Source organism: Oncorhynchus keta, chromosome 18 (assembly GCF_023373465.1).
Source record: "Oncorhynchus keta strain PuntledgeMale-10-30-2019 chromosome 18, Oket_V2, whole genome shotgun sequence".
Taxonomy (NCBI): domain Eukaryota; kingdom Metazoa; phylum Chordata; class Actinopteri; order Salmoniformes; family Salmonidae; genus Oncorhynchus; species Oncorhynchus keta.
The window spans coordinates 16,334,281-16,358,982 of record NC_068438.1 but is presented as its reverse complement, the minus strand read 5'-3'; the positions used below and the strand labels follow the sequence as shown (position 1 = coordinate 16,358,982).

At 43.6% G+C, this 24,702-nt stretch overlaps 1 protein-coding gene across 1 annotated transcript; it reads left to right on the top strand.

The window, feature by feature from the left end:
- Nucleotides 1-15,622: 15,622 nt before the first annotated feature.
- On the top strand, nt 15,623-17,956 carry LOC118397360 (olfactory receptor 11A1-like). The gene has a single exon (XM_052468863.1). The coding sequence runs from the start codon at nt 16,280-16,282 to the stop codon at nt 17,228-17,230; it is 951 nt and encodes a 316-aa protein (XP_052324823.1). The 5' UTR covers nt 15,623-16,279; the 3' UTR covers nt 17,231-17,956.
- The last annotated feature ends 6,746 nt before the right edge of the window (nt 17,957-24,702 follow it).

The window sequence follows — 24,702 nt, the reverse complement described above, 5'->3', positions numbered from 1 at the left end:
CTCCCCATCCAACCTGAGAAGAATGGGAGAATCTCCCCAAATACAGCTGTGCCAAGCATGTAGCGTCATACCGAAGAAGACTCGAGGCTGTAATCGCTGCCAAAGGTGTTTCAACAAAGTACTGAGTAAACGGTCTGAATACTTATGTGAATGTGATATTTTTCTATGTATATTTACACTTCCAGTCAAAAGTTTTAGAACACCTACTCATTCAAGTGTTTTTACTTTATTTTTTACAACTGTCTTACCATTTATTTTACCACCATATTGTATAATAATAGTGAAGACATCAAAACAATGAAATAACACATATGGAATCATGTCGTAACCAAAAAAGTGTTAAACAAATCAAAGAGAGATTCTTCAAAGTAGCCACCCGTTGCCTTGATGACAGCTTTGCAATCTCTTGGCATTCTCTCAACGAGTTTCATGAGGTAGTCACTTGGAATGTATTTCAATTAAGGTGTGCCTTGTTAATTTGTGGGATTTCTTTTCTTCTTAATGCGTTTGAGCTAATCAGTTGTGTTGTGACAAGGTAGGGGTGGTATACAGCAGATTTGGTAAAATACCAAGTCCATGTTATGGCAAGAACAGCCCAAATAAGCAAAGAGAAGCGACAGTCCATCATCAATTTATTTTTACACAAAAAAAACATATTTATTTAACTAGGCATGTCAGTTAAAAACAAATTCTTATTACCGGGGAACAATGGGTTAACTACCTTGTTCAGGGGAAGAACAACAGATTTTTGTCTTGTCAGCTTGGGGATTTGATCTAGCAATCTTTCAGTTACAGGTTACACAAACGATCTAGCCACTAGGCTACCAGCCGCCGCAAGATGTGAAGGTCAGACAATCTGGAAAATTTCAAGAAGCACTATCGAGCACGATGATGAAACTGGCTCTCATGAGGACCGCCACAGTAAAGGAAGACCCAGAGTTACCTCTGCTGCAGAGGATACGTTCATTAGAGTTAACTGCACCTCATATTGCAGCCAAAATAAATGCTTCACAGAGTTCAAGTAACAGACATCTCAACATCAACTGTTCAGAGGAGACTGCGAGAATCAGGCCTTTATGCTGCAAATAAGCTACTACTAAAGGACACCTAAAAGAAGAAGAGACTTGCTTGGTTCCAAGAAACATCAGCAATGGACATTAGACCGGTGGAAATCTGTCCTTTGGTCCAAATTTGAGATTTTTGGTTCCAACCGCCTAGTCTTTGTGAGATGCAGAATTAATGGATGATCTCTGCATGTGTTACGGTTTTCTTCCGTTGAAGGAGAGTCGGACCAAAATGCAGCGTGGTTAGTTCGATACATCTTTAATGAAGAAAAAAAACACTAACAAAACAACAAACGGAACGTGAAATCCTATACAGCCTATCTGGTGACAACTAACACAGAGACAGGAACAATCACCCACGAAATATTCAAAGAATATGGCTGCCTAAATATGGTTCCCAATCAGAGACAACGATAATCACCTGACTCTGATTGAGAACTGCCTCAGGCATCCATAGACTATGCTAGACACCCCACAAAAACCCCATGACAAAAACGCACCACAATAACCCATGTCACACCCTGGCCTGACCAAATAAATGAAGACAAACATACATTACTTTGACCAGGGCGTGACAGAACCCCCCACCCTAAGGTGCGGACTCCCGGACCCACATCAAAACAATAGGGAGGGTCCGGGTGGGCGTCTGTCCATGGTGGTGGCTCCGGCTCGGGACGTGGTCCCCACTCCATCAATGTCTTAGTTCCTCCCCCTCGCGTCCTAGGATAGTCCACCCTCGCTGCCGACCATGGCCAAGTAGTCCTCACCCAGAACCCCACTGGACTGAGGGGCAGCTCGACAAACATACATTACTTCGAAACAGGGCGTGACAGCATGTGAGGTCCCACCGTGAAGCATGGAGGAAGAGGTGTGATGGTGCTTTGCTGGTGACACTGTCTGTGATTTATATAGAATTCAAGGCACACTTATCCAGCATGGTTACCACAGTATTCCATCCCATCCTGTTATCACTTAGTAGGACTATTGTTTGTTTTTCAACAGGACAATGACCCAACACACCTCCAGGCGGTGTAAGGGCTATTTGACCAAGATGGAGAGTGATGGAGTGCTGCATCAGATGACCTGGCCTCCACAATCACTTGACCTCAACCCAGTTGAGAAGGTTTTGGCTGAGTTGGACTGCAGAGAAGGGAAAGCAGCCAACAAGTGCTCAGCATATGTGGGAACTCCTTCAAGACTTTTGGTAAAAGCATTCCAGGTTAAACTGGTTAAGAGAATGCCAAGAATGTGCAAAGCTGTCATCAAGGCAAAGGGTGGCAACTTTGAAAATCTAAAATCTAAATTATATTCTGATATGTTTAACACTTTTCTGTTAAAGTATGTATAAAATAGTGAAAATAAATTAAAACCCTTGAATGAGTAGGTGCATCCAAACTTTTGACTGGTTCTGTATATCACCCTCTTCTGGTAAAGTGATTCACAAATATATCAAGAATAGATTGATTGTAGCACACTTCTTGAGTGTGCTTGGAAACATCCCAAATTGCACCATATTCCCTATTTAGTGCACTATCTGACCAGAGCCAGTAGTGCACTATACTGTAAAGGGAAAAGGGTGTAGTCAATAGTGCAATTTTGTGACTCCTTATGGAGGTATTTACTTTCCAATGAAGAACAACAATATGCAACACTCCTCTTCAATAGGCGGCAGGGTAGCCTAGTGGTTAGAGCATTGGACTAGTAACCGAAAGGTTACAAGGTACAAATCTGTCGTTCTGCCCCTGAACAGGCAGTTAACCCACTGTTCCTAGGCTGTCATTGAAAATAAGAATTTGTTCTTAACTGACTTGCCTAGTAAAATAAAGGTAAAATAAAAAAATATATACACACTACGTAATCAAAAGTATGTGGACATCTGCTTGTCGAACATCTCATTCAAAATCAAGGACATTAACATGAGTTTCTCATCTCTTTTCTGCATTAACAGCCTCCACCCTTCTGGGAAGGCTTTCCACTAGCTGTTGGAACATTGCTGCGGGGACTTGCTTCCATTCAGCCACAAGAGTATTAGTGAGGTTGGGCGATTAGGCCTGGCTCACAGTCGATGTTCCAATTCATCACAAAGTTGTTCGATGGGGTTGAGATCAGGACTCTATGCAGGCCAGTCAAGTTCTTCCACACCGATCTCGACAAACAATTTTAGTATGGACATTGTGTTGTGCGAGGGGCGTTGTTCTCCCGTGTGGCACAGTGGTCTTTAAAAAAAAAAAAATTAACCTTTATTTAACCAGGCAAGTCAGTTAAGAACATATTCTTATTTTCAATGACGGCCTGGGAACAGTGGGTTAACTGCCTGTTCAGGAGCAGAACGACAGATTTGTACCTTGTCAGCTCGGGGGTTTGAACTCGCAACCTTCCGGTTACTAGTCCAACGCTCTAACCACTAGGCTACGCTGCCGCACGGCATCTTAGTGCAAGGGGTGTCACTGCAGTATCTGGTTCAAATCCAGACTGCTTTACATCCACGGCATCTCAGTGCAAGGGGTGTCACTGCAGTATCTGGTTCAAATCCAGGCTGCTTTACATCCGGCTGTGATTGGGAGTCCCATAGGGTGGTGCACAGTTGGCCCAGCATCGTCTGGGTTTGGCCGGGGTATGCCGTCATTGTAAATAATAATTTGGTCTTAACTGACTTGCCTAGTTAAATTTTACATTTAAAAAATGGATTAAAAAACTTGTCATGCTGTATTAGGAAAGGGCCTTCCCCAAACTGTTGTCACAAAGATGGAAGCAGAGAATAATCTAGAATTTCATTGTATGCTGTAGCGTTAATATTTCCCTTCACTGGAACTAAGGGGCCTAGCCTGAACCATGAAAAACAGCCCCAGACCATTATTCCTCCTCCATCAAACTTTACAGTTGACACTGCATTCGGGCAGGTAGCGTTCTCCTGGCACCCACCAGACCCACATTTGTCCGTCGGACTGACAGATGGTGAAGCATGATTCATCACTCCAGAGAATGCGTTTCCACTGCTCCAGATTCCAATGGTAGAGAGCTTAACACAACTCAATCCATTGCGCAGTGTAATGTTAAGCTTGTGTGCGGCTGTTTGGCCATGGAAACCCATTTAGTGAAGCTCCCAACTAACAGTTATTGTGCTGACGTTGCTTCCAGAGGCAGTTTGGAACTCGGTGGTGAGTGTTGCAACCGAGGACAGGCGGTTTTTACTCACTAAGGGCTGCAGCACTCGACGGTCTCGTTCTGTGAGCTTTAGTGACCGACCACTTTACAGCGGAGCCGTTGTTGTTCCTAGACGTTTCCACTTCACAATAACAGCACTTACAGCTAACCGGGGAAGCTCTAGCAGGGCAGAAATTTGACAAACTGACATGTTGGAAAGGTGGCATCCTATGATGGTTCAACGTTGAAGTTACTGAGCTCTTCAGTAAGGCCATTCTACTGCCAATGTTTGTCTATGGAGATTGCATGGCTGTATGCTCAATTTTATACACCTGTCAGCAAAGGGTGTGGCTGAAATAGCCCAATACACTAATTTGAATGGGTGTCCGCATACTTTTGTATATATATATATATATTGTATTTTCCCCCACTGGGTGCTTTATTCTAAATACTCTGTCAATAATGCTTGTGGTTACAGTACTGTAAAATCATTTACATTTTAGTGGTTGTAGAGTTATAACGCATCTCTGTTCTTAAGCAGGCCTCTTCCTTAGTGTATTTCTCAAAATAAATGGATCATCACAATCGCATTTGAAGGCAATTCATTGTTTCATTGATGCAAAAACAAGAATATGTATGTAACAAGAAAGTATGGTTGAATGTAGCCTACACATTTTTTGTGATATAAATTGCATAAATAAAATACAGGAATACTGAACAGAAATATCTTATTCAGAATTTCAATTTAATCACCACACAATTGTTTCTCAAATTTGAAGATATATTCTCTATTCATATTCTGACAAAATGATTGTCTATAATAACATTATGACAATTCAAAAGGATGTATTTGTACTGTCTTATAGACCGTGTATAGCTTCAGGCAGTAACAGAAACAGAGGAACTTCCAAATATGAGGGACTAACCTCAAAATAGACAGAGTAAAATGATTTGCATTTTGAGTTGGATTGACATATTGACTAGCCAACCATAGATTGTAGCTTTTCTGTTCCTTCCCTCTGTGGAAGTGTTATGATTTTTATATTAGGTTAGGAGGACAAAATATATCTTACTATACAGATCTACATTTTGCACAACCATTTTATTTCAGTGGCAGGGATAGCTATGTTTGTTTTGCAACAATAGAGTAGCACATAAGTGCAAGAAAAAGGTTGCCAGTTCTCTGCATTGAGTTTGTTGTTAAAGTTACACATTTTGTAGTAATTCACCTGTATTCAGCCACCCCTGGGGGATCTAACCTTGAATGGCAAGATCCTCCATCAACGCCTTCATTCTATATGTAAAATGCTCACCTGCCATGCATGGTTACAAAGTTCACCAATTTTGAAAGTGTAACTTTGTCTTGTGGGGGCAGTGTGGCTTTGAGAAAATAAATTACACCAAAGTTATTTGTGAATGTCAAATAGCATGTTAGTTAACAGCCAAAGAGGTTAGTGTATTGGAGGTGTGCTTTGGTGTAGGTGTTTCTTATGCGTGTCTTTGCAAATTGGAATTTGTACATACAAAACAGTAAAACGGTTAGTCACTAACCTGTCTAGATAACTTGAAAACTAGTCTAAACAGCTCTGCTATGGGGACTAAAATGGTCAGAGTGAGGTGTTCTCTCATTTGTGTCACCCTAACCTAATGTACAGTTGAAGTCGGAAGTTTACATACACCTTTGCCAAATACATTTGAACTCAGTTTTTACTCCTAGTAAAAATTCCCTGTTTTAGGTCAGTTAGGATTACCTGTAACGGCTGTCGGTGGAAGAAGGTGAGGACCAAGGTGCAGCGTGGTACGTGTTCATATTGTTTAATAGGAATAGAACACTGAAAATACAACAACAAAAAACAACAGTGCATGATCAAAACCGAAACAGTTCAATACAAACACTCAACAGAAAACAATTACTCACAAAACCCATGTGAGCAAGAGCTACCTAAGTATGGTTCTCAATCAGAGACAACGATAGACAGCTGTCCCTGATTGAGAACCATACCCAGCCAAAAACAAAGAAATACAAAAACATAGAAAAAGGAACATAGAATGCCCACCCTAGTCACACCCTGGCCTAACCAAAATAGAGAATAAAAGCCTCTCTATGGCCAGGGTGTGACATCACCACTTTATTTTAAGAATGTGAAATGTTAGAATAATAGTAGAGAGAATTATTTATTTCAGCTTTTATTTCTTTCATCACAATCCCATTGGGTCAGAAGTTTACATACACTCAATTAGTATTTGGTAGCATTGCCTAAGAATGGTTTAACTTGGGTCAAACGTTTCGGGTAGCGTTCCACAAGCTTCCCTCAATAAGTTGGGTGAATTGTGGTACATTCCTCCTAACAGAGCTGGTGTAACTGAGTCAGGTTTGTAGGCCTCCTTGTTCGCACATGCTTTTTCAGTTCTGCACACAAATGTTCTATGGGATTGAGGTCAGGGCTTTGTGATGGCCACTTCAATCCCTTGACTTTGTTGTCCTTAAGCCATTTTGCCACAACTTTGGAAGTATGCTTGGGGTCATTGTCCTTTTGGAAGACCCATTTGCGACCAAGCTTTAACTTCCTGACTGATGTCTTGAGATGTTGCTTCAATATATCAATATACATTTCCTACCTCATGAAGCCATCTATTTTGTGAAGCGCACCAGTGCCTCCTGCAGCAAAGCACCCAAACAACATGATGTTGCCAGCCCCGTGCTTCAAGGTTGGGATGGTGTTTTTTCGGATAGCAAGCCTCCCTCTTTTTCCTCCAAACATAACAATGGTCATTATGGCCAAACAATTCTATTTTTGTTTCATCAGAACAGAGGATATTTCTCAAAAAAGTGCGATCTTTGTCCTCATGTGCAGTTGCAAACCGAAGTCTGTCTTTTTTATGGCGGTTTTGGAGCAGTGGTTTCTTCCTTGCTGAGCGGCCTTTCAGGTTATGTCGATATAGGACTCGTTTAACTGTGGATATAGATACTTTTGTACTTGTCTCCTCCAGCATCTTCACAAGGTCCTTTGCTGTTGTTCTGGGATTGATTTGCACTTTTCGCGCCAAAGAACCGTTCATCTCTAGAAGACAGAACACGTCTCCTTCCTGAGCGGTATGTCGGGTGTGGTGTCATGGTGTTTATACTTGCGTACTATTGTTTGTACAGATGAACGTGGTGCCAGACTTCCAAATGCCAGACTTCAGGCATTTGGAAATTGCTCCCAAGGATGAACCAGACTTGTGGAGGTCTACAATGGTTTTTCTGAGGTCTTGGCTGTTTTCTTTTGATTTTCCTATGACGTCAAGCAAATAGACACTGAGTTTGAAGGTAGGCCTTGAAATACATCCACAGGTACACCTCCAATTGACTCAAATTATGTAAATTAGACTATCAGAAGCTTCTAAAGCCATGACATCATTTTCTGGAATTTTCCAAGCTGTTTAAAGGCACAGTCAATTTAGTGTATGTAAACTTCTGACCCACTGGAATTGTGATAGTGAATAAAAGTGAAATAATCTGTCTGTACACAATTGTTGGAAAAATGATTTGTGTCATGCACAAAGTAGATGTCCTAACCGACTTACCAAAACTATAGTTTGTTAAACAAGAAATTTGTGGAGTGGTTGAAAAACGATTTTTAATGACTCCAGCCTAAGTATATGTAAACTTCCGACTTCAACTGTAGCAGGCGTAAAAAAACGGCTGAGTGGCGTTTCTTTCATTCTGGTCCTGACGAGAGTGAAAAGGCTGTTGGGGGAGGTTCTCTTCTGCACTGTTCAACCAATCCAGCAAATGTGGTGGAAGAGTTAACATGGCTGGGGAAATATTCAAAGTGACCAATGGAACAAAATACAAACACATTATTGTGGCTCAAAGTAAATACAAGCTAATACATTTTTCCAGGCAGCGGTGTAACGTATTCGCTGGAAGTCATGAAGCAGGTGAAAAGGGTGAGTTTAATGATAAGAATAAGGCAGATTAACAAAACAGGAGAAGCGTATGGAACGTGATCAAAACCAACAATGCATTATGACTGAGGCTACTGAGGGCTAAATAAAGGTAGAGTAATCAAAATCAAATCAAATCAAAACAACAAAACAATGCAGTAAACAAAATCTATAAAAATACCTTTAAAAAAATAAGAAAAATAAATAAAAGTAACAAGTAATTAAAGAGCAGCAGTAAAATAACAATAGCGAGGCTATATAGGGGGGGTACCGGGTCAGAGTCAATGTGCGGGGGCACCGGTTAGTCGAGGTAATTGAGGTAATATATACATGTAGGTAGAGTTATTAAAGTAACTATGCATAGATAAAAACAGAGAGTAGCAGCAGTGTAAAGGGGGGGGCAATGCAAATAGTCTGGGTAGCCATTTGATTAAATGTTCAAGAGTCTTATGGCTTGAGGGTAGAAGCTGTTTAGAAGCCTCTTGGACCTAAACTTGGCACTCCGGTAGCGGAGAGAACAGTCTATGACTAGGGTGGCTGGAGTCTTTGACAACTTTTTGGGCCTTATAGAGGTCCTGGATGGCAGGACATAGCTAGCTACATAGCCGTCTGTGTATCAAAGATAATTGTGTAGTCTAGAGCGATTTTCTAGGTTAGCTAGCCAGCTATTGTCGTTCTTTTAACGCAACGTAACGTAATCAACACTGCTAGCTAGCCAGCTAGCCCCCGAATAGCAGCACTGTAGAAACTATTACACTCAACGGAACGACTTGATTAGTGTAGTGTCAACAACGCAGCCACTGCCAGCTAGTCTACAAAGTCAACAACGCAGCCACTGCCAGCTAGCCTACTTCAGCAGTACTGTATCATTTTAATAATTTTAGTCAATAAGATTCTTGCTACGTAAGCTTAACTTTCTGAACATTCGAGACGTGTAGTCCACTTGTCATTCCAATCTCCTTGCATTAGCGTAGCCTCTTCTGTAGCCTGTCAACTATGTGTCTGTCTATCCCTGTTATCTCCTCTCTGCACAGACCATACAAACGCTCCACACCGCGTGGCCGCGGCCACCCTAATCTGGTGGTCCCAGCGCGCACGACCCACGTGGAGTTCCAGGTCTCCGGTAGCCTCTGGAACTGCCGATCTGCGGCCAACAAGGCAGAGTTCATCTCAGCCTATGCCTCCCTCCAGTCCCTCGACTTCTTGGCACTGACGGAAACATGGATCACCACAGATAACACTGCTACTCCTACTGCTCTCTCTTCGTCCGCCCACGTGTTCTCGCACACCCCGAGAGCTTCTGGTCAGCGGGGTGGTGGCACCGGGATCCTCATCTCTCCCAAGTGGTCATTCTCTCTTTCTCCCCTTACCCATCTGTCTATCGCCTCCTTTGAATTTCATGCTGTCACAGTTACCAGCCCTTTCAAGCTCAACATCCTTATCATTTATCGCCCTCCAGGTCCCCTCGGAGAGTTCATCAATGAGCTTGATGTCTTGATAAGCTCCTTTCCTGAGGACGGCTCACCTCTCACAATTCTGGGCGACTTTAACCTCCCCACGTCTACCTTTGACTCATTCCTCTCTGCCTCCTTCTTTCCACTCCTTTCCTCTTTTGACCTCACCCTCTCACCTTCCCCCCCTACTCACAAGGCAGGCAATACGCTCGACCTCATCTTTACTAGATGCTGTTCTTCCACTAACCTCATTGCAACTCCCCTCCAAGTCTCCGACCACTACCTTGTATCCTTTTCCCTCTCGCTCTCATCCAACACTTCCCACACTGCCCCTACTCGGATGGTATCGCGCCGTCCCAACCTTCGCTCTCTCTCCCCCGCTACTCTCTCCTCTTCCATCCTATCATCTCTTCCCTCTGCTCAAACCTTCTCCAACCTATCTCCTGATTCTGCCTCCTCAACCCTCCTCTCCTCCCTTTCTGCATCCTTTGACTCTCTATGTCCCCTATCTTCCAGGCCGGCTCGGTCATCCCCTCCCGCTCCGTGGCTCGACGACTCATTGCGAGCTCACAGAACAGGGCTCCGGGCAGCCGAGCGGAAATGGAGGAAAACTCGCCTCCCTGCGGACCTGGCATCCTTTCGTTCCCTCCTCTCTACATTTTCCTCCTCTGTCTCTGCTGCTAAAGCCACTTTCTACCACTCTAAATTCCAAGCATCTGCCTCTAACCCTAGGAAGCTCTTTGCCACCTTCTCCTCCCTCCTGAATCCCCCTCCCCCCCCCTCCTCCCTCTCTGCAGATGACTTCATCAACCATTTTGAAAAGAAGGTCGACGACATCCGATCCTCGTTTGCTAAGTCAAACGACACCGCTGGTTCTGCTCACACTGCCCTACCCGGTGCTCTGACCTCTTTCTCCCTCTCTCTCCAGATGAAATCTCGCGTCTTGTGACGGCCGGCCGCCCAACAACCTGCCCGCTCGACCCTATCCCCTCCTCTCTTCTCCAGACCATTTCCGGAGACCTTCTCCCTTACCTCACCTCGCTCATCAACTCATCCCTGACCGCTGGCTACGTCCCTTCCGTCTTCAAGAGAGCGAGAGTTGCACACCTTCTGAAAAAACCTACACTCGATCCCTCCGATGTCAACAACTACAGACCAGTATCCCTTCTTTCTTTTCTCTCCAAAACTCTTGAACGTGCCGTCCTTGGCCAGCTCTCCCGCTATCTCTCTCAGAATGACCTTCTTGATCCAAATCAGTCAGGTTTCAAGACTAGTCATTCAACTGAGACTGCTCTTCTCTGTATCACGGAGGCGCTCCGCACCGCTAAAGCTAACTCTCTCTCCTCTGCTCTCATCCTTCTAGACCTATCGGCTGCCTTCGATACTGTGAACCATCAGATCCTCCTCTCCACCCTCTCCGAGTTGGGCATCTCCGGCGCGGCCCACGCTTGGATTGCGTCCTACCTGACAGGTCGCTCCTACCAGGTGGCGTGGCGAGAATCTGTCTCCTCACCACGTGCTCTCACCACTGGTGTCCCCCAGGGCTCTGTTCTAGGCCCTCTCCTATTCTCGCTATACACCAAGTCACTTGGCTCTGTCATAACCTCACATGGTCTCTCCTATCATTGCTATGCAGACGACACACAATTAATCTTCTCCTTTCCTCCTTCTGATGACCAGGTGGTGAATCGCATCTCTGCATGTCTGGCAGACATATCAGTGTGGATGACGGATCACCACCTCAAGCTGAACCTCGGCAAGACGGAGCTGCTCTTCCTCCCGGGGAAGGACTGCCCGTTCCATGATCTCGCCATCACGGTTGACAACTCCATTGTGTCCTCCTCCCAGAGCACTAAGAACCTTGGCGTGATCCTGGACAACACCCTGTCGTTCTCAACTAACATCAAGGCGGTGGCCCGTTCCTGTAGGTTCATGCTCTACAACATCTGCAGAGTACGACCCTGCCTCACACAGGAAGCGGCGCAGGTCCTATACCAGGCACTTGTCATCTCCCGTCTGGATTACTGCAACTCGCTGTTGGCTGGGCTCCCTGCCTGTGCCATTAAACCCCTACAACTCATCCAGAACGCCGCAGCCCGTCTGGTGTTCAACCTTCCCAAGTTCTCTCACGTCACCCCGCTCCTCCGCTCTCTCCACTGGCTTCCAGTTGAAGCTCGCATCCGCTACAAGACCATGGTGCTTGCCTACGGAGCTGTGAGGGAACGGCACCTCAGTACCTCCAGGCTCTGATCAGGCCCTACACCCAAACAAGGGCACTGCGTTCATCCACCTCTGGCCTGCTCGCCTCCCTACCACTGAGGAAGTACAGTTCCCGCTCAGCCCAGTCAAAACTGTTCGCTGCTCTGGCTCCCCAATGGTGGAACACACTCCCTCACGACGCCAGGACAGCGGAGTCAATCACCACCTTCCGGAGACACCTGAAACCCCACCTCTTTAAGGAATACCTAGGATAGGATAAAGTAATCCTTCTCACCCCCCCCCCCCTTAAAAGATTTAGATGCACTATTGTAAAGTGGCTGTTCCACTGGATGTCATAAGGTGAATGCACCAATTTGTAAGTCGCTCTGGATAAGAGCGTCTGCTAAATGACTTAAATGTAAAATGTAATGTTAAATGCAGGAAGCTTGGCCCCAGTGATGTACTGGGCCATACACACTAACCTCTGTAGTGCCTTGCGGTCAGAGGCAGAGCAGTTGCCATACCAAATCAAATCAAATCAAATTTGTACAAGTGCTGTACAGAAACCCAGCCTAAAATCCCAAACAGCAAGCAATGCAGGCGTTGAAGCACGTTGGCTAGGAAAAACTCACTAGAAAGGCCAAAACCTAGGAAGAAACCTAGAGAGGAACCAGACTATGAGGGGTGACCAGTCCTCTTCTGGCTGTGCCGGGTGGAGATTATAACAGAACATGGCCAGGATGTTCAAATGTTTATAAATAATACAAATAATAGATCTGGGACAGGTAACACGTCCAGTGAACAGGTCAGGATTCCATAGTCACAGGCAGAACAGTTGAAACTGGAGCAGCAGCACGGCCTGGTGGACTGACTAAAAGTATTTAGTCAGCCACCAATTGTGCAAGTTCTCCCTCTTAAAAAGATGAGAGAGGCCTGTAATGTTCATCATAGGTACACTTCAACTATGACAGACAAAATGTGAAAAAAAATCCAGAAAATCACATTGTAGGATTTTGAATTAATTTATTTGCTAATTATGTTGGAAAATAAGTATTTGGTCAATAACAAAAGTGTATCTCAATACTTTGTTATATACACTTTGTTGGCAATGACAGAGGTCCAACGTTTTCTGTAAGTCTTCACAAGGTTTTCACACCCTGTTGCTGGTATTTTGGCCCATTCCTCCATGCAGATCTCTTCTAGAGCAGTGATGTTTTGGGGCTGTTGCTGGGCAACATGGACTTTCAACTCCCTCGAAAGATTTTCTATGGGGTTGAGATCTGGAGACTGGCTAGGCCACTCCAGGACCTTGAAATGCTTCTTACGAAGCCACTCCTTCGTTACCCGGGCGGTGTGTTTGGGATCATTGTCATGCTGAAAGTCCCAGCCACGTTTCATCTTCAATGCCCTTGTTGATGGAAGGAGGTTTTCACTCAAAATCTCACGATACATGGCCCCATTCATTTTTTCCTTTACACGGATCAGTCGTCCTGGTCCCTTTGCAGAAAAACAGCCCCAAAGCATGATGTTTCCACCCCCATGCTTCACAGTAGGTATGGTGTTCTTTGGATGGAACTCAGCATTCTTTGTCCTCCAAACATGACGAGTTTTTACCAAAAAGTTATATTTTGGTTTCATCTGACCATATGACATTCTCCCAATCTTCTTCTGGATCATCCAAATGCTCTCTAGCAAACTTCAGACGGGCCTGGACATGTACTGTCTTAAGCAGGGGGACACGTCTGGCACTGCAGGATTTGAGTCCCTGGCGGCGTAGTGTGTTACTGATGGATGCAAACCCCAAAGTATGCATGAAACCTAGTTTTGTCCATCACCTTCCATCTCTCTCCAAAAACACGCCCACCAAATGAGTTCAGCCCAGAATTATTTTTTGGATGGTGTCTGGGATGAACAGTTCAAAAAAATACTTTATGTCCTTCACATGAGTAACCGCCATCTGCGTCGGCCCTGGTTGCATCTTTATGACATTGGCAGCCTTGCAGGGTGGCTCATTCCTTGGGAAGACACTCCTTCCACATTCACTTCTTTCTCTACAAACATTTTTTATCAGGCCCTCTGAACAGAGATTATTTTTTCCATACTGATTGATTGTGGTAAGGAGCCACACATGCAAATTTGTTGTGCCCGTCCCCCAATTTGCACGGCTGGGGTAGAGTGTGGGAGAATACAGATTTTTTTTTTACAATGTATCGAAATAATGTTGTTTCACACACTACAAAGGGTAAAGAGTGGGAGAAAAGCAGGAGACAGGCAGACAGGCAGGGAGACAGACAATTGCTTTGTTGAAAGAGCAGGCCCAGGGTGGAGGGAGACAGACAATTGCTTTGTTGAAACAGCAGGCCCAGGGTGGAGGGAGACAGACAAGTGCTTTGTTGAAACAGCAGGCCCAGGGTGGAGGGAGACAGACAAGTGCTTTGTTGAAACAGCAGGCCCAGGGTGGAGGGAGACAGACAAGTGGTTTGTTGAAACAGCAGGCCCAGGGTGGAGGGAGACAGACAAGTGCTTTGTTGAAACAGAAGGCCCAGGGTGGAGGGAGACAGACAAGTGCTTTGTTGAAACAGCAGGCCCAGGGTGGAGGGAGACAGACAAGTGCTTTGTTGAAACAGCAGGCCCAGGGTGGAGGGAGACAGACAAGTGCTTTGTTGAAACAGCAGGCCCAGGGTGGAGGAAGACAGAGTGAAGGCACACAGCAAACCTTTTTGTTGAATTTTTACTTGTTTTCACCTACACACATACTTTCCCACACTTGTATTACCCTCGGGTGGACCCGGACACCACATATGCAACATAAATGTGTCGGAGGGTGCACAGTGTACACTCAATGTAAATGTGTTATTTGACATGTTCTTCGCAGAAAATGAGCCAAGGTCAGTGAGTATCAGGATGAAATGTTTCTTTTTTTACATTTTAGTAAACATTGAAAATGGGTCCCACAGACCTGAAAACCACACAAGGGTTAAGCTAATATTAAGGCTATGTGAGAGGTAATAGATTCCAGTTTTCATTTAACCCATCTGAACAGTAGGCTACAATTCCCCATCTCGTGACTGTCAAATTTGTATATCACCTCACAATCCTTACACATAACATAGCTAACACTGCTATAATCCTCTTTTACCACTTCACCAAATATTTCCCAAACATTACTTTTCTGGCCCTCACTTCTCTTTATGTTCTCTTTACATTCTCTGCCCGTTCCCAAAAGCATTTGGTGATTGGCATGTAGGCTATTTGGTGTGCCTAATGTTTGGCCCTAAAGCCTAGGCTTACATACATGCGATACAGCCTTAAACCCGCTTGTCCCACTGATATAACCACAGGGAATGAGTCAACCCGCACATCACTAACACACACACACACACACACACACACACACACACACACACACACACACACACACACACACACACACACACACACACACACACACACACACACACACACACACACACACACACACACACAAATACACTCACACACACTCTATTATCAATTTAACTGATCCAGATTAAATGAAAATGTGGATGGACCTTGCAACACAACCTGGTCCAGGGCCAGCTCTTGCCTTTTGGGGTCCCTACGTGGGATTTGGCAGCGGAAAGAAAATCTTGCAGGCTACTTGTTTTTCTTATTGGCTGAGCTGGCACTGCACTGACCTAACCACCCATGGGACACTGAGAGTCACACCATGACAATTACATTATTTGTGTCATTGGAGTTCAAGTAAACACACTGCTGTATACTATTTTTTTCTTCCTTTAAAAGGTATAAAAGGTCAGTGATGTGACAGTAGTTTAGTGTGGAATAGTCCACTGACACAGAACATACAGTAGATCTATGTCCACACAACGGCAGTCTGGAGAAAGATACCAGGTGATCTAGACTTAAATCCTGTTTTAAAGATATATATGTACGTATCTTTATTGATGGTTTGACTCTTCATTCAGACAGTAAGGAAATTAGAGGAGGAGACAGGCAAGTGGGAGAATCAGTGAGAAAGGTGGACAGGGATTGAATCCTGGTCTCTGGTGAGTTATATGTGACTTATGCCAGGGAGAATTACCGCACCACAGCTCTGCAAGACTAGCATCCTGTTTCATTCACACATTATAGTTGGAGTGTATGCAAGTTTATCAGTAAAGCAAAAAATTGTAAGCTGAGAGTGTGTCAATTGTATTTGTTATTCAAAATATGAATATTATTGAACTTACACGATGAATGACGTTTGCCGTATGTTCTACTCAATGTCCATTACAACCACAGGTAACTATGTTTTTCCATGGAATCCCTTTGAAGAGTAATGCTGTGGCAATGATGCAATGAATCTTGATAATCAGTGGTAATTATAAGAATGAAGCAATTATGAGATGACAATAAGAGATAGATTGTTTCACCTGATAGACACTGTTGTACTTGTCTTGTGAACTAACTATATCTCCAAATACATCTATAGGTACTATTGGGAAAATGATGAACTCAACACAACTCACGTCATTTATCCTAGCTGGATATAGTGACATAGGACACTTAAAGTACTTGTATTTCATTATATTAACTGTCTTATACATCTCCATAGTTTTTGCGAACACAGTGCTTATTGTGGTTATATGTATGGAGAGAAGCCTTCATGAACCCTTGTATCTGTTTCTGTGCAGTTTGTTTGTAAATGACTTGTATGGTAGCACTGGTTTGTTTCCTGCTCTCATGACTCATTTGGTTTCAGATGACCATACAGTTTCCACTGTGTGCTGTTACCTACAGATATTTGTCTTGTACACATATGGATCTACTGAATTCATCAATTTAGCAGTCATGTCCTATGACAGGTACCTTGCTATATGTTATCCACTACAGTATAACGTCATCATGACACCCAACAGGGTGTGTATTTTAATTTGTGTAATATGGTTGTACTCTTTTGTAAAATTCACCATACAACTGTCTTTAACTATTCGTTTGCAATTGTGTGGAAACGTCATAGACAAAGTGTATTGTGACAACTACCTGGTAGTTAAACTTGCCTGTTCAACTTCAGACACGACAGTTAATAACATCTCTGGACTCTGTGGTATTGTTTTGACTGTCGCTGTCCCTTTAATTACTATTGTGTTCTCTTATATTAAGATTCTGAACATTTGTTTGAAATCTTCCATCGAGACCAGACAGAAAGCTTTCAGCACCTGTTCTCCTCATCTGGCCTCGCTGCTCAACTTCTCTTTCGGCTGTTTCTTAACTCTGCTCCAGAGTAGATTTGATAGCCCTATGAGAAATGTTCCAACTGTACTTCACACTATTTTATCAGTGTACTATCTGATGTGCCAGCCACTTTTAAATCCTATTGTGTATGGAGTTAGGATGGCTAAAATCAGACAGGCTTGTAATAACATACTACCTGTAGGTCTGTACCCTAAAACATAAGCTAAGCATTTCGTGTGACCTTTTCCGTCCTGATTGTTCCATATTTGTGATGTTGACTTGTGTTTTGTTACTTAGGCTAGTCGCAATAATGAATGGGGGTGAGGATGGTAAATGTAAAACATTTGCTAATTTCTGAAATATTGTCATATAAATCTAATATAAACAGGAGAAGTTCATGACTTTGAATTTCTCTCTTAAATTGAAGTTTCTTAGGCTGCATTCACAAAGCAAGTCCAATTCTGATCTTTATTATTGGCAAAATATCTGATCTGGTTGGTCAAAAGACAAATTATTGGCAAATTATCAGAATTAGACCACCTGTGTAAACACATAAAATCTTTGTGTAAACACAAATAAATCAAGATATGCAAAACTGTCTGGATCAATCAACAACAGTGAATAAATGGATGTAAATGTGTAAAAGGTAAACTCCCCTTATAGCCCACCATTAGGTCCATCACTAATGGAAAATGGGCCGAGTGGGTACATGATTGTTTGACATTTTCAGAGAGAAATCTTCGGAAATACTTTAGTATGAAAACAAACTATATTCTGTCTGGACCAGATACCTTTACTGAGATAAAAGGTATCTTGTTTTTCCTGGGTCACAGTGAGATATGTTTGACCTACAGAATGTAACAATCCAATAAGACACGTTGGTTAATGTACTCCATCCACACTTTACCACGGGGAAAGCAGAAGCCAATAATAAAACTGTAAGAAACATGTTTATTGAGTCATTAGGTACCAGGTCATTAGTCCACTCTATCACCTCGTTCCCTGGGAACCAATTAATGCAGCTAGTAACCTGTAGAGACCTGAGGGGCTCCTGTAGAGGCACGGCTGGTCTTGACTGTATCCCAAATGGTACCCTATTCAACTCTGGACCCTTCCACTGCTTTTTTTCATTGTTCCCCTCTAATCAGGGACTAATTATCAGGTCCTGTAGAACAGAAAAGAAAAGCAGCAGGACCCAGACTTCGTAGGGTAAGAGTTTAAAAGCCCTGGTATAGGGAATAGGATGCCATTTTGGGGGGAGTGTACTGTAGGCCTAAGGAAGCCCAGAGAGAAAATAAGGGCCCTCACTTTTACCTGAACAGAAAAAGCTCTGGGCCTAGGTTTTAGACTATAGCTAGGACTTGTCGTCCTGAGTTATTCTCTGTTTTCCCTGGTTAGATCATATGGTCAGGAAAAACAACAGAGCCCTAACTACATAGCCTGGGTCCTAGTCTGTTTGTGCTAACATTCAGCTCCTTGTCATTCCATACATGACAAGGAGTTGGAACGATAGCACAAACAGATCAGGGCCAGGCTACTAACAATGACCTCTCCTCAGACTGTTGTGTTACACCCTCATTCAGAATGAAGCTACCAAGGTAGCCTGTCAACAATATCTGCCAGTGGTTGGTCCAGGACTATACTTAATCTGGGTCTAGGAAACCATTCCTTTGTCAGAGGCTTTCAATTAGTTTAACTTTTTTTAAATTTTAATTGAACATTCATTTACCTAGGCAAGTCAGTTAAGAACAAATTCTTACTTAAAATAACAGCCTACCGGGTAACATTGGGTTAACTGCCTTGTTCAGAAGGATAGATTTTTACCTTGTCAGCTCGGGGATTTGATCCAGCATCCTTTCTGTTACTGTTACTGTTAATGCTCTAACCACTATGCTACCTGCCACCCCACTAAACTGTGTATTCATTGTACATGGTGCACATAAATAAGAGATCTGATATTCAGAGGTGTGGACTTGAGTCACATGACTTGGACTCGAGTCAGAAAAGTCACAAATATGATGACTTGCAACTCGATTTTGACTTTAACACCAATGACTCGTGACTTGACTTGGACTTGAGCCTTATGACTCGACCTGACTTGATACCCTCCCCAAGCCCAAATATTCAAAATTATACTATGAAAAAAAGTGTGCAGGGCATCAACTCTTCATTTAACAGATTGCAACTTGCAAAACGTGCGGGAAGAAACAATTTCCAACTTTGTTCAACATTTGAAGCTGCACGAAGAACGGTAATTAGTGACTAATATAGCCGACAGCTATATATTTTATTACTTTACTAGTGTATCATTTAGGCTAACGTAACGTTAAATCAATGAGCCTCCATATAGTCAGTCAGTGCGGGAACATGATCATTGCACTCAAGATTGAGCTACAGCTGGCTAGGCAGTTGGTAGCCTAAATCCTGCCTGATGTTACTACCATTGACATACTTTAGCCTACTGTAGAGAGAGAGTGTGTGTGTGTGTGTGTGTGTGTGTGTGTGTGTGTGTGTGTGTGTGTGTGTGTGTGTGTGTGTGTGTGTGTGTGTGTGTGTGTGTGTGTGTGTGTGTGTGTGTGTGTTGTTAAGGTTGGGCGATTGTGCACAGGCCTACATCGCCCGATTGCGCCCGATTGCGCCTCGATCTCTATTGGGGGGGGTCTTTTCATGGATATCCATGTATTTCCATGGAAATATAATGTTTATTTGGAAAGTAATAAATATATTAAAAAAGCCCTTGTTAAAAATATGAAATGGTATTACATTTGGTGAAGAGCACATTATGACTTGTTTAGGACTCGAAACTCAAAGTTTAGGACTTGAGACTTGATTTGATACCTGATGGTCTTGACTTGAGACTTGACTCGGAATTGCAAGGACTTGACTTGGAACTTGACTTGGGACTTCAGTGCTAAGACTTGAGACTTACTTGTGACTTGTAAAACAATGACTTGTTCCCACCTCTGCTGATATTGTTGCCTTCCCAGCCTATTGGTGAGTTCACATACTACTTCTACATTTTAGTGCTAGGCCAGAGTCCCCACACATACATTGTTTTAACAGGATCATAGGCCACTAACAAATGACATCCATTTTTTTCACTTATAAATTAATACTGTATACCCATTGATTCTTAAACTCTTAAATGTAAAGTCCCAATATTTTGGGACCCTATTAGATTTTTTTATTCAATTCAGTCTGGTATGAGAACAGCAGCCCGATCTGAAGATGGCGCCGACAGCAGCCCTATTGAAGATGGCGCAGACAGAGATGGTCGCCTCTCTTCGCGTTCATAGGAAACTATGCAGTATTTTGTATTATTTCTTACATTGTTACCCCAGGAAATCTTAAGTCTTATTACATACAGCCAGGAAGAACTATTGGATATAAGAGCAACATCAACTTGCCAACATTACAACCAGGAATAAGACTTTCCCGAAGTGGATTCTCTGTTTGGACCACCACCTAGGACAATGGATCAGATCCCAGTAGGCGACCCAAAAGAACGGTGACGCAGAAGGGGCAGATGGAGCGGTTTTCTGGTCAGGCTCTGTAGACGGGCACATCGCTCACTACTCCCGAGTATACTTCTCGCCAATGTCCAGTCTCTTGACAACAAGGTAGATTAAATTTGAGGGTTGCCTTCCAGAGAGACATCAGAGATTGTAACATTCTCTGTTTCACTGAAACATGCCTCACTCGGGATATGTTATCAGAGTCAGTACAGCCACCCGGTTTCTTCGTGTATCAAGCCGACATCATTGCTACTCTAACTTCTGCGACGCATACAAAGACCTCCCCTGCCCTCCTTTCGACAAATCTGACCACGACTCCATTTTGTTGCTCCCAGCCTATAGACAGAAACTAAAACAGGAACCGCCGTGCTCTGGTCTGTTCAATGCTGGTCTGACCAATCAGATTCAAGATTGCTTCGATCACGTGGACTGAAATATGTTCCAGATAGCCTCAGACAACAACATTGATGTACAGTATATGCTGATTCGGTGAGCGAGTTAATTAGCAAGTGCATCGGTGATGTTGTACCCACAGTGACTATTAAAACCTTCCCCAACCAGAAACCGTGGATTGATGGCAGCGCAAAACTGAAAGCCTGGGTCTCGACCCCGCCCTGTGCAACTGGGTACTGGACTTCCTGACGGGTCGCCCCCAGGTGGTGAATGTAGGTAACAACATCTCCACCCCGCTGATCCTCAACACTGGGGCCCCACAAGGGTGCGTTCTGAGCCCTCTCCTGTACTCCCTGTTCACCCACGACTGCGTGGCCACGCACGCCTCCAATTCAATCATCAAGTTTGCGGAAGACACAACAGTGGTATGCTTGATTAACAACAACGACGAGACGGCCTACAGGGAGGAGGTGAGGGCCCTCGGAGTGTGGTGTCAGGAAAATAATCATCCAGAAGGCGAAGTCAGTACAGGTGCATCAAAGGCCATCAGACTATTAAACAGCCACCACTAACATTGAGTGGCTGCTGCCAACACACTGACTCAACTCCAGCCACTTTAATAATGGGAATTGATGTAAAATATATCACTCGCCACTTTAAACAATGCTACTTAATATAATGTTTACATACCCTACATTATTCATCTCATATGTATACGTATATACTGTACTCTATATCATCTACTGCATCTTTATGTAATACTTGTATCACTAGCCACTTTAAACTATGCCACTTTGTTTACATACTAATCTCATATGTAAATACTGTACTCGATACCATCTACTACTGCATCTTGCCTATGCCGCTCTGTACCATCACTCATTCATAAATCTTTATGTACATATTCTTTATCCCTTTACACTTGTGTGTATAAGGTAGTAGTTTTGGAATTGTTAGTTAGATTACTCATTGGTTATTACTGCATTGTCGGAACTAGAAGCACAAGCATTTCACTACACTCGCATTAACATCTGCTAACCATGTGTCTGTGACAAATACATTTGATTTGATTTGATTTGAAGAGGGCCACCATTGCATCTTCTGAGGCTGAGGGGTTATTTCCGAAGGCGCATGGCGCTGTGGTGCTGCATGGAGATCACAAGTTCTTCAACTGGGCAGCAGTGACGTGATGAAGAGAATAGCCTATGGGGTGACTAACTAAGACCACTGCAACATACTTATTTTAAAGTGTGGGAATAGGTTTATGCCAACCTTAGGCTATGTTTAACCTCTCTAGGGGGTGTGGGACGCTACCGTCCCACCTGGCCAACATCCGGTGAAATTGCAGAGCGCCAAATTCAAATTAAATTACTATAAATATACTTTCATTATATGTGTTTGTATGTTCACAGATTAAATTTCATGTTTACGTTTCATGTTTCACGCATGGCTTTTCTTACGAGTTTAACAATTTACATCCTAACGATATGTACGTTCAATGTTTTGGCAGCTATCTGGCTCCATATGCAACATTTGTTAACAGACACCGCAAACTAGTTTTAACTATTCTATTTCAATGCCATGGGTAGCTACATCTGTTTTGCAACAATATTTGTTTTGCATCAAGAGTATCACATAAAAGTGGAAGGAAAAGTTTGCCAGTTTTCTGCATTGAGTTTCTTGTTTAAGTTACACATTTTGTAGTAATGTGTATTCAGCCACCCCTGGCGGATCTAACCTTGAATGGCAAGATCCTCCAACAAAGACTTCATTCTATATGTAAAATGCTCACCTGCCATGCATCGTTACCAAGTTCATCAAGTTTAAAGTGTAACTTTGTCTTGTGGGGGCAGTATGGGGCCGGTGCCCCTCTTTCCACTGGGATTCTCTGCCTCTAACCCTATTACAGGGGCTGAGTCACTGGCTTACTAGGGCTCTCTCATGCCATCCCTGCAGGGGGTGCGTCACCTGAGTGGGTTGATTCACTGTTGTGGTCATCCTGTCTGGGTTGGCACCCCCCCTTGGGTTGTGCCGTGGCGGAGATCTTTGTGGGCTATACTCAGCCTTGTCTCAGGATGGTAAGTTGGTGGTTGAAGATATCCCTCTAGTGGTGTGGGGGCTGTGCTTTGGCAAAGTGGGTGGGGTTATATCCTTCCTGTTTGGCCCTGTCCGGGGGTGTCCTCGGATGGGGCCACAGTGTCTCCTGACCCCTCCTGTCTCAGCCTCCAGTATTTATGCTGCAGTAGTTTGTGTCGGGGGCTAGGGTCAGTTTGTTATATCTGGAGTACTTCTCCTGTCCTATTCGGTGTCCTGTGTGAATCTAAGTGTGTGTTCTCTAATTCTCTCCTTCTTTCTTTCTCTCTCTCGGAGGACCTGAGCCCTAGGACCATGCCCCAGGACTACCTGACATGATGACTCCTTGCTGTCCCCAGTCCACCTGGCCATGCTGCTGCTCCAGTTTCAACTGTTCTGCCTTACTATTATTTGACCATGCTGGTCATTTATGAACATTTGAACATCTTGGCCATGTTCTGTTATAATCTCCACCCGGCACAGCCAGAAGAGGACTGGCCACCCCACATATGCTCTCTCTAATTCTCTCTTTCTTTCTCTCTCTCGGAGGACCTGAGCCCAAGGACCGTGCTCCAGGACGACCTGACATGATGACTCCTTGCTGTCCCCAGTCCACCTGACTGTGCTGCTGCTCCAGTTTCAACTGTTCTGCCTTGTTATTATTCGACCATGCTGGTCATTTATGAACATTTGAACATCTTGGCCATGTTCTGTTATAATCTCCACCCGGCACAGCCAGAAGAGGACTGGCCACCCCACATAGCTTGGTTCCTCTCTAGGTTTCTTCCTAGGTTTTGGCCTTTCTAGGGAGTTTTTCCTAGCCACCGTGCTTCTACACCTGCATTGCTTGCTGTTTGGGGTTTTAGGCTGGGTTTCTGTACAGCACTTTGAGATATCAGCTGATGTACGAAGGGCTATATAAATACATTTGATTTGATTTGATATGGCTTTGAGAAAATACTTTCAACCACAAAGTTAATTGTGAATGTCAAATAGCATGTTAGTTAACAGCCAATTGCACAGGAATTATAAATGTTTTGATGTTTTAAGGTAGGCTATTGTTTTCTATTTCCTCATTTGAAATCTGTCTGCCTCGCAGATATAACCGCAGGGACTGAAGCTAATGAGTCAACCCGCGCATCACAAAAACACACACTCTCTCTCTCTATTATCGATATAACTGCTCCAGATCAAATGAAAATTGGGATGAACTCAATGTCACCTATAGATAGATATACATTGCACAGGAATTATACATGTTTTAAGGTAGGCTATTGTTTTCTATTTCCTCACTTTAAACCCGCCTGTCCCACTGATATAACCACAGGGAATGAGTCAACCCGCACATCACTAACACACACACACACACATACACTCACACACACTCTATTATCAATTTAACTGATCCAGATTAAATGAAAATGAGGATGGACCTTGCAACACAACCTGGTCCAGGGCCAGCTCTTGCCTTTTGGGGTCCCTACGTGGGATTTGGCAGCGGAAAGAAAATCTTGCAGGCTACTTATTTTTCTTATTGGCTGAGCTGGCACTGCACTGACCTAACCACCCATGGGACACTGAGAGTCACACCATGACAATTACATTATTTGTGTCATTGGAGTTCAAGTAAACACACTGCTGTATACTATTTTTTTCTTCCTTTAAAAGGTATAAAAGGTCAGTGATGTGACAGTAGTTTAGTGTGGAATAGTC

Excerpts from the sequence above, each read along its gene's own strand:
- LOC118397360 (XM_052468863.1), top strand. The coding sequence starts at position 16,280 with ATGATGAACTCAACACAACTCACGTCATTTATCCTAGCTGGATATAGT.